General features: G+C 40.5%; 1 protein-coding gene across 2 annotated transcripts; it reads left to right on the top strand.

Annotated features, from left to right (window-relative positions):
* Positions 1-1060: 1060 nt before the first annotated feature.
* On the top strand, positions 1061-10280 carry gpatch2 (G patch domain containing 2). 2 transcript variants are annotated; one of them, XM_062437096.1, is made up of 10 exons: positions 1061-1192; positions 2041-2284; positions 3101-3651; positions 4131-4195; positions 4310-4507; positions 5206-5326; positions 5699-5738; positions 5927-5991; positions 6389-6477; positions 8555-10280. In XM_062437096.1, exons 1-10 carry the CDS (start codon positions 1143-1145, stop codon positions 8722-8724), a joined length of 1593 nt encoding a protein of 530 aa, XP_062293080.1. In that variant the 5' UTR covers positions 1061-1142; the 3' UTR covers positions 8725-10280. The 2 variants fall into 2 exon arrangements, with proteins under 2 accessions (XP_062293080.1, XP_062293079.1); XM_062437095.1 differs by having other exon boundaries at positions 3101-3654.
* The last annotated feature ends 584 nt before the right edge of the window (positions 10281-10864 follow it).

Genomic DNA, 10864 nt, shown 5'->3' with positions numbered 1-10864 from the left:
TTGATAAACCAGCTGAAAGTCATCCAACTGTAATGTTAAACTTACTCAGCTGTGGCCTACATTGCCCTCCAGTGTTCTAAAAAGGCAAATGCATGATGACCTTACATTAAGGACCAAGTAGCCTTTATGTCCTATGTTTAAACTCGGATTTAAAAGCTCTGTGCTTAAACTTCGATTTACAACTGTAGTGGCAGGCTATCGAATCATAGTCTACATATAAATGTATATTTGACCCGAAATTATAACAAAATATGTCTATAAAAGATTTGGAGTAAATGTACAATAAATTAAACCCTGACCAAAACATTACTTAACCCAATAGGGAGTAAATAGTTACATGTAGCCTAGGTAATTTAATTACAAAATAATTGTAACAGTAATCCGGTACAAAAAGGGTGTAATTAAATTACAGCTACTTAAAAAAATATTGATGATTACAAAGACCTTTAAGATTTTACTCAGGAGGAGAGATTTTTCCTAATTTCTAAAAACATGTAACTGTTAAAATATATTATTGTTTTTAATTATTTGAAAACAATATATTTTTTAACATTTGTAAATAAATCATGACGTGGACCTTATTTGGAGAACACAAAATCTACATGAACTAATGAATACATTTCCAAATAAGATCGATCTTGCTTTATAAGAAATGATCTCCCTTATACGTCATGTCAGTATCCATGAAAAACCCCTGAACTTAGATTTTATTAAAGGGTACACTTACCCAAACAGTTAAAAACATTCATTAGAAAATTAGAAAAGTAATCAAAAAGTAATCAAATGTAATAAGCTCTGATTAATGTAAACATTACTTTGATTAAGTAATTAAATAGTTACATTATTTATGAAATCTTAAATAGGGTAACTAGTAATCTGTAAACTCTTACATCCAAAGTATTCCAAAGTAACCTTCCCACCCCTGTGATAAACATTACAAAATAACACAAATAAAGGACATTTCATGTTTTCCTCCAGTACCTGAAGGTAGCATACCTCTCCTCTCTCACCGTGTCCTCCTCCTCCTGTCGCATATTGATCCAGCGAGCTGATCGGTAGCGTTTGTGTCAGGATGGTGTCAGTAGTGTGTCACTGTTTGTCCGTTGTTTCTGGCTAAAGGTATCCGGCATTTGGCGGCTTTAATGTTCCGTGCAGCTAATCTAAAAACCATCGGCAAAGCGGGAACCGGCTGGTAGGTGGTCTTTAAAATCACCGAGACGTACCATATTGTTCACGTCCGTGAATCAGCCGGCTAGAGCTATAAGCTAACGTTGCTAGCTGAAGAGCAGCAAAGCTAATCAGACTATCTAAGCGCCTCTTTGTTGTTTATTTTATGAAGACAGCCCCTCTGATGAACATACTTTACCGGTGCTGATGCTCCTACGTGACTGCAGCTAATTAGCTTGTAAACGAGCGCTAAAATAGTTGTTTATTTGATTTAGTGGACTCAGTTAGCTTAGCTAGCAAGAAACCGTTAGCTTGTAAAGCTAATAACAACCCGAAAAAATACAGCTTAACCCAGAGGTAATTACCGCAAACACAGTGTAGTGTCTAAGCTCATTATTAGGGCGTTTGCAAATGACGCTGTACACTCTTAAATCTGACATTTGAAAGATTTACAATCGCAAGTAATAACGAGGGGACTCATTGGGTGTTGTCTTTAACTTTGCTCGGCAAAAACAGATGTGTGTAATGTTTGAATAATTATCTATTTTAGCTCATTTGAGTTTCATTGCTACCTAACGTTTTATTTATGGTTCTAAACATTAATGTAATTTCGACATATTATATACGTCTAATTTTGTTTAACGCACGACGTAGGGTTTAGGTCTTCTTAAAAAAATGGCATCTTCTTTTTTTCAGTGTTTTTTTTTTCACTAATGGAAATGAACCACTTATCCTCAAACACAGACACAAACTCGCTTAAGTATCCTAATTACATACAAAGCTGTCCTTCACACAAAAGTTGCATTCCCCCAGCTTTGTAATTATAAATGTATATTAATAATACCCCTATCTCTCATCTTCTCTGCTCCTCAGGCACTTTCGCCGGACGATGGACGAGCTGGTTCATGACCTGGTGTCAGCGCTGGAGGAGAGCTCGGAGCAAGCTGCTCGTGGTGGTTTTGGTGATGGAGGAGACCATGCACTGGCAGTGGGCTGTCTGCTGAAGAGACAGGCTCGGAAGCGCAGGGGCAGAAAACGACGCTCGGACAACCCGCACCCTCCCTGGGAGACGGGCCACCTCAGTGAGGGTTCAGAGTCCAGTGTGGAAGAACACAAGGTGAGGTATTTTGTTCAGATCCAGGACTTGTCTACAAACCAGCGGTAGGGTCCTTGAGTAAAACACTTGAGTATGCTCTTGAGACATTCAGAGATGATGTTGAGTAAAAAAAGGGAAATTATTAAGCAAGTTATGCTCTCTAAAGCTTTTGATGTAACCCAACTCAGTAAATGTTTCTCAACACCCATTGTTTCTTTTATCAGCTGGAATATTAAACAATAGCTTAAAATAAACATAGGTTACGTCAAGGGTGGGCGACAATTCAGTGGTGTTTGTTGATTTAAGGTGATTGGACGTTTCCATTGTAGCTGTACTGAAGGCCAACTACAAACCTTAACAGACTCATGCCATGGTGTGTAATTTTGCGGAGTCCAAGACAAATGTCTTGGGGGACAATAACCTAACAATCATGGGGACAATAACCTAACAATCAATCTATCTGTATATCTGTCTTTCTATTATATCCTTTTACCTGCTCTACTTTCATCTTTTAGCTGGTAAATAATCAAATAAGATTGTTTTTCTTTCGGTTTCTGTGCTAACTTGATAATATCACTGAATTGTCATATCTATCTTTCATTTTTTGAAATAATTGAGTTGAAATTGTAGATAATATCAGATCTGGGAAGCAATTTAGAAGTCTTGGCTTCCAAACCAGTTGTGATGTCTCACAATCTACTCATATGTGAAACATTTGTCAGTGTTGCATACCGCTGTGTTATCACTTCAGCCCAGACAAGTATAGGTCTCTCTTAAGTTTCTTAATTTAGCATTAGGATCACAGTCTGGTATTTACCACATTGACATTGGTTGCAGGACTACCGCAACAGCACAGGAGGTGTGTCTGCTGCCAACAGCCATGCCCGTGACAACAGCGACTCGGATGAACAACTTGGCCCCAAACGCCGCACCCCCCTTACAGCTGACATGGGACGAAGCAAGAGGCCCCTTTGGCCAGACGACTTGGGTGTCCTGGGGTCCGCAGAGGGAACTCGCAGTCTTAGGCGACGACGTAAGGTCAAACGGATGGCTGTGGACCCTCCTGTGGAGTCAGAGCCCCCCTCCTCCACCATGCTCGGGCCCCCACCTGTCCCCAAAGCTCGGGTTGGCAGCAGGCCTCATAGACTGGGTGCAGGGCAGGAGGGCAGGGTTGCCATGGAGCTTTGTGGAGGTGGCCTGGTAGGACCGGGGGGAGGGAAGAGCAGGATAAAGAAAAGGAAACTGGCCACCCACAGGCTAGGACTGGAGGCTGCGGATGAAGGGGTGGTGGTGGAGAGTGAAGACCCCATCTCATCTCCAATGGAAGGGTCCAAAGACAAGATGGAGCTGGAGGAGCAGAAGGGTTCGGATGAAGACATGAGTGACAGGTGGTTAGTGTTTTGACCTTTTGTTTTTTTCATGTCCTGCCCAGAAGTTGCAACTCCTCTGTCTCTCTGTGTGTGAGGCTGTAGGCCAACCGGTGATGAATCTCAATGCTGCTGTTTCCATATTCCTGAGTATCAAAAGCAGTCAAGTACTAAAATCTGGCTTAGAAAATTCCTGATTTAATATTTTTTTCCCCAATTTTAGACAAGCTTATTTTTACAACGTTCTTATACAGCGGCCTGTGTTCAGGCAGCATTTAATTTTCCTTTAATAAAACAAAAAGAGGAAAAACATATTGGTTTAAAAAAATAAAAATATAATTATGGTGTTGTTACAGAAACACTTTTGGCGCTAGATTTGAAAAACGTCCTGCACATGTTGTGTGTGTGAGCTTATAGGACCATTATTGGCTTCTTCTTTACCATTTTTTGTGTGAAATGTCTTTAATCTTTTTTTCTTTTCCTTTTTCTTCCATTTTTAGTGAAAACAGCAGTGTCAGTAACAGCAGTGATGGAGGCCTCTACACCAATGATGAGGGGAGGCAAGGTACTTTACTCAGATATGTCAGACAGTATTAGTCCGAAGTACACAGTAAGTATACAGTATGTGTCAATGGTGACTTTGAGGTCACATTTTCCGCCTCTGTCCTCTCCCATCCAGGTGACGACGAGCAGAGCGACTGGTTCTATGATGGTGAGCCAGGCTCCGTGTCAGGGCCCGGGGGTGCATGTGGGGTGGCAGGAGTGGTCCCCTGGTGGGAGAGAGGGACAGGGTCTGAGGAGCTGGACCTAGCCGACCCTGTCTTCAATAGCATCCTCACTGGATCCTTCCCCCTCATGAGCCACGGAGCACAGAGAGGTAAGCTTCCATCACACCAGAGGGCTTGGTTTAAAAACGGCACTGTAACTTTTAGAAGCTCAGACACACTGGTGATAAAAATGTCTTTTTAAGACAGCTCCCAACATATTTTGACATAAAGTATACTACACAACTCAGTAGGAGTGTATATTGTTAGTATTTACAGTATAATCACAAGGGTTTGGGGACCAGTGAAAACGTACTGGCACAAACTTTACAGTGTTGTTGCAGTCTCACTCATGACCAGCAGGAGGCAAACACATCCCACAGACAAATCAAAGCAATGTTCAGCAGTAAGACTCCAACATTTGGCTGTGTAGTAAATTTAGGGAGTAACATTTCCTGTCTAAGACTTTGGTTTTAGCGTAGTCTGTGGCAGACATTTCGCAGATGATCAGAGAGTAGTCACAACAGTTTATTACCTAATTATTCATGATGAACATGTTCGAGGCTAAACGCCATAACAATACAATTTCCTTTTAATTTCCTAGTACTCCATGGAATACATTTCCATGGTATCCTCACTGTGGTCCAGTAGGCATGATAATAAATAAGTAAATGATAATAACAATCACGTGTTTTTCATTAAATAAGGCTGCTTTTCCTCTCTGTGTTGTATCCCACCCAGTATTATGGGACTGTTTAGTATATTCAGTAATCCTTTTTAATTGTTGACAATCCGACACTGTGTCTGTCAGGGTTTCAGGCCAGGTTGAGTCGTCTCCATGGAAACCAGCAGGCGTCTGAATCTGGGCTGCAGGGCAGCACCAGTCAGGGCTTCAACGACAGACTGGGCAGACAAACCCAGGACTCCCATGAGTGAGTAGTTCAATTTTAATTGCCTTGTAATACAGTTTTGGTTTTCAGGGTTGGATAAAGGGAAAGACACAATAAAACAGTGTAAAATATGCAATAATACAAAGCAAAGTCACATCATTTAGAATACTGACGCACATTCCATCACAGTTTTTTTCTGACTGATTATCAAATACATGAACTGTAACTTCTGTATGTTGCTACAGATGAAATGGAGGTCAGGTCTCTGAGTTCTCTGAGTTAAATGCTCCTGAAAGAGCGCCAACAGTTTCCTTACAGCAAGAAATGATGATCTATAGCAGTCTGACTTCTGCAACTGGAACGCTACGTTTTTGTGAATATTCGACCTCAATACCACAATTTTGTTTCCAACAGGCCGTGGTTCAGCTCAGGCTCGAGGAGAGAACACGGACAGGTGAGTCACATTTTCTTTGCTTCATTTTTATTCCCATTCAGATCTGATTCAAATACAAATTTTAGAGTTCAATCTCTTTGAAGGACAGAATCTGGTTGATGTTGACTGTATTACTTGTGTGATGTGTTTGAAGGATAACTCGATGAATGTTTGACCATTCATTCTTGTCTCTCCTCTTCTCTCCGTAGTTGCACTGGGACTCGCGGTCAGACAGAGGGCATCGGAGAAGCTGTTCAGTAAAAACAGCCAGCAGGTGAGAATAAGAGTGAAATACGGCTGATTTATAACCTCAATTCAGAGATGCAAACTCCTTCTTAATTGAGGTGAACCAAAGTCACTTGATGCTATGTGCTGGAAACGGGAGCGCTGCATTGAGCTGCAGATCAGTATGTTGATTACTGATTCCTTTGATGTGTTTTTATGAAGGATTTTTTTTACCCCATAATGGCTGTTAGTCTTCAGGCAGATGCAAACATACTTGAAAGTAACTAGAAATGAGCATGTAAAGTTAACATTCTTCAAAATGTTCCTTCCCTTTGTGGTAAATGGTATATTTCAAAAGAGTAATATGTAAACAGATACCATCAGTAGTGTTATTTGAGATCAGACTAATGCTGCCATATTTTTGTGTCGCTTGGCTGCATTTGCAGACAGACCAGCGGGCACCTTGGCTCCTTGTGTACAGGGGATGTCAAGCGGAGGCGAAAAGCAGCCCCCCTCGGTTCCAACGCACCCTCAGGTATCGGATGCACACCTAGCTACACCTAACACACCATCTGGCTCTTATTACCAACCAGCTCTATTATTGTATTTTTGGCTCTAGTTTTCCTGCTTGTTTTCTTCCCCCTCTCGGTTGAGCTCAGTATGTCCACCAGCCTTCTTTCCTCCTCGCCTTCTGTTTCGCACATGCACTGATCTGAACGCAAGCAGGCTAGGGTGAGAAGTGAGGGTCTCGCTCCACATTTTTTAAAGAGTGAACTGAGAGTAGCGTGTTGCTCATCCTTCATACCCCTCTCCCTTCCTCTTCCCATCATTAAACCCTGCTTTAGCTCTTAACCCCCTTTCCTCCTAAGCTTTGTTGGACAAGAGTCAGCTGGCTAGTTGTGCTGTCAGATACTGGATTAGCTCTTAGCCAGTTACTCTTGTTTATCACCCTACCCCCCCTTCCCCAATCCACGCTCCTTTCCCTTAGGCCAGTTGCTACTTCTGGAGGAAAGGCGAGGTATGAAAACCTTATGCTGTTAACAAACTCCCATTATAAGATATTTACTCTGAAGCCATGTCCAATATTTTGATCATAATTTATGCTCAATAGAAGATCAATTAAGAACAGTACAGGACACAGTTTGTCATCTGTTTTGGTGTAGTTTGCTCTCTCTACACACACACACAAATACTTATAGTTAGAAATGTGATGAACAAATAGAGAGAGCACACAAGAGTGAAGGAATAAATGAGCACAACTAAACAAAAAATAATTTGGTTGTTTTTTAATTGAAATTACTTGCAAGAACCATTTAAAACTCAATTAGCAGGCTTATGCAAAGGTCATGAAATCCAGACAGCTGAAGTTTCATCGCCTAAAGTGACATAATTAATGATGTAATGCACAACTCAAGCGTGTACTCCAGACACAGTTGGGGTTTTCAGGAACAGCGGGAGACAGTGGCGGCGAGGGCTGGCCAAATGTGAGTTCTGACGGTTTGGCTTTAACCTACCTGGAACGCAACAATCATGTCAATGAATGAGCAGGCAGCTTAACCTCATGCTGCATACAAATAAAGCGTGGATTAAACTAGGTAATAGGTCAGCCTCTGTTACTACACTGCATACTTCCAGGAAGTGCGGAAACAAAATGAGCATCATCAGTCTGAGACGGAAATGGGTATGGCGCTTCCCTTCACTGGATGTCGTGGAAACGGCACTGTAAATGTGGCAAAGTCAATTACATTATTGCATTACTTAGATGCGCTGCTTCAGACTCAGAGGAGCTTCACAATTTTAATAGGTTGAAGACGTCACTGGAGGAGAGATTTAATTGCAACAAGTTTTATGGTGGCATACTTTGAAGTTGTGACAGAAAGTAGGTGGAAGAACTTTGAAATAACAAAACCAAAACACTGCGATCAGAACTGTTCATTTGTTCTCATTTTTACAATAATCAGTTAATGATTTGTTGTTAAAAAAAATAAATCTGAATGAACAATGTTTTGTACAGTCATGTAAAATACTCCCATATGAGCAACTTGAACCAATCATTTTGATAATTTACTTAAATAATTAATTATCTGTATTGCTTATCATTAATTTTCTTTTCATAATGAATTGAATAATTGAACAAATGTTTAAGAAATAACGGCAAAGATGGTTTTATTAAGTTGTCTGCTGTATATTTTTTATGGTCCAACTTTTACTTTTTGTTACTGTTACTTTTACTGTAACTAATTTTTGTCACATGTGACATATTTATTTAAGTTTGAGGTTGACTGATGTACATGCAGTTAGTCTCTGAGGCTCTGCTAATTCTGTCAAACCTCGAATGTCAAAGTGCTGCTTTTCATATTTCTTTTATAGCTGACAGTTGCTGCTAATTTGTCATTGAGACACATTTGTAGCAGTGTTGGTAATTCAAATTTTTTATTTCAATAATGAGGTGTTTACATCATTTTGTCTGAAAGCAAACCATTAACTATATAATGTGATTTATTGTAATACTTAGTCATTGGGATTTTGTTGGTGTATTTTCAGAGTTGTGTTCTGATACACAAGCTGTCAAAATCTTTTTCTCCTCTAACCTGTGACCTCTCTCTCTCTAGGAGTAGTTGGGGAGGGCGCGGCTCCCATCCCTGACTCAAACATGGGGAGCCGCATGATGCAGAGCATGGGCTGGAGCCCAGGGATGGGCCTGGGCCCAGAGGGAAGGGGCATCACTGAGCCCATCCGGGCAACACAGAGACCCAAAGGCACAGGTCTAGGTTTCAACTGAACACCCGGTTACTGGGTCCTGAACCTGGAGCAGGCTCGGTGTAAGACGTCCCAAGAACTACAAGGAGGACAGAGATGAAATGCTGCTCAGTCCAACAAACAATAGAAAAAGGTCCAGAATAAACCAGGCATGTGAGGCAGTATGACGAGAGAGAAACTTTCCCATATTGGGGAAACTGCATGAGACAGACTGCTCGCACAAAATGGACAGAATGACAGAAGAATGACTGAAATGGAGCAGGGGAAAAGACTTGTCCTGTCGAAACTCCACGTTGGAGAAAATAAATGACACTGATACAGCCTCGTTATTAGTGTGTGAAGCTGGCATGCTGCCTCAGCCCTTTTACCTCAGATGCCCACGTTACAGGTCAGAGAACTGGGGTCATGTTGAAGTTGACCATACACCGAGAGCCAATGATGACAGTTAGGTTTAATTTCAGTCAACGGTATAGGTTAGTGAATTATCGATAAATGGTTTTGTCTGATATTGCACAAGTTTATTGGAATCAAAGACGAGTTGAGTAGGCCATACCTCAAGATTTATATTAGGTTCCTTTTATTGTGGTGAAGTTAGGGTACACTGTATGGATGTGTGTTGGGATTATATGACTATTTAGTTGTTGTTTTTTCACATCCATTTTATTTCTCATTCTAATGGAAGGAGTCATCAGAATGTTTTTATCTATCCAAAAACAAAAAAAAGATAAAAATCAAAATCACAATTTTCCTTTCTTTTGGCACGTCTATGTATGCATGTGCAGCTGGGACCACAGCAGGTTTCTGTTGATGTTTACCAGGAAAACGTGAGATAAAGTCTTGCCATCTTACTGCTTTACTGTCCTATTTGACCCAATGTTTAAGTTGCAGTATTTTTATCGTTGACTGCTTTTCTTCTGCAGTATCTAGCCTGCCGTAGTCATGCAGTGAACAAGTAAATGACTGTCAGGTTATGGAAATTCTGATGAAGTCCAAATTAAGAATTAATTTAGCTAATTTCATTTTTCTCAGATGTTGAAAAACAAAATGAAGTCATGTTCCGTTTTAATACGAAGCACTACATTCTCGTGACTAAAAGGTGTTTTCACTCAATTTTCCTCATTAGACCTTTTCTCAAGACTGTGAGTGAGTACAAACTGATTGGTTGAGGGCTAATTAAGCAGAATTGAGAACACCTGCGTGGTCATGCGGGGCCCTTAAAGACAATAAAAAACAGTAGAGGAAACACTGCTTTGTGTACTTTTATGATCTAGTTACAGACCTGTTGTTATTTCTTTCATTCTGAAATGTTTTTATGTCTTAATTTAGATTGTTGGGTTGTCAACATATATGCCTGCAACATACTAAGTCTTGAGTAAGACTTGAAATTACTTTTAAGTGCAGGTTGGAGTTTAATGTACAATAAAATATTGAATTATGATACAAAATGTGCAAGACATTGTCCCTCAATCATATTTGTTTCCCCTACACAGTTTATCTTTTGTTGGATCACTAGAGAGCTGATTTGTACCCCATTGGGCCAATTGAAAGAAGTGTGAGGTAAACTGTCTGAAAATACTATTAAACTCAGAGGCTCCTAAACTGTGTGGTGGTTATTGTTCAATGAGAATATAACACAAGGATGTCATTTCAATTGGGGATGGAGGTGACAGGTCGTCTTCACTTTTCAAAATCATGTTTTTGTCCCCCCCACCACCACCACCTTTACTCCGTGTCCTCTAACTGTCTGAGTAAAATGTTCTTGTCTGCATCGTCTTCAGTTATTACCGTGTTCACAATGTGTGAATTGTGGACCTTTGGCCCTGGCTTTCGACTCTCATTACATACAGTCTCCCCTACCTTGTTAATAGAGGTTGTTTGGGCTTTATGCAAGCTGAAAGGAAGACTACGGGCCAGTACTTGCACCAATTCTGCATGTTTCTCACAGCAAGAGAAAAAAAAATTCTCTTTAAAAAGAGCCTAGAATTGAACATTATGAAAGCAGTGTAACACAGTTCTCTTTGTTTCTAAATAGGCTCAATCATCACTTTGGCATTTATGCACTACAATATTTTTTGGACTGGCTGACATTTACACCAATATCAATATACTGTGACAAGCTAAAGCCAGCCAGAATCAGCTTTGCCAATGTATTGGTCGGGCTC

Source organism: Scomber scombrus, chromosome 17 (genome assembly GCF_963691925.1).
Source record: "Scomber scombrus chromosome 17, fScoSco1.1, whole genome shotgun sequence".
Classification (NCBI taxonomy): Eukaryota; Metazoa; Chordata; class Actinopteri; order Scombriformes; family Scombridae; genus Scomber; species Scomber scombrus.
Note: the sequence above shows the minus strand (reverse complement) of the source record. Positions and strands in the feature narration are given on the sequence as shown.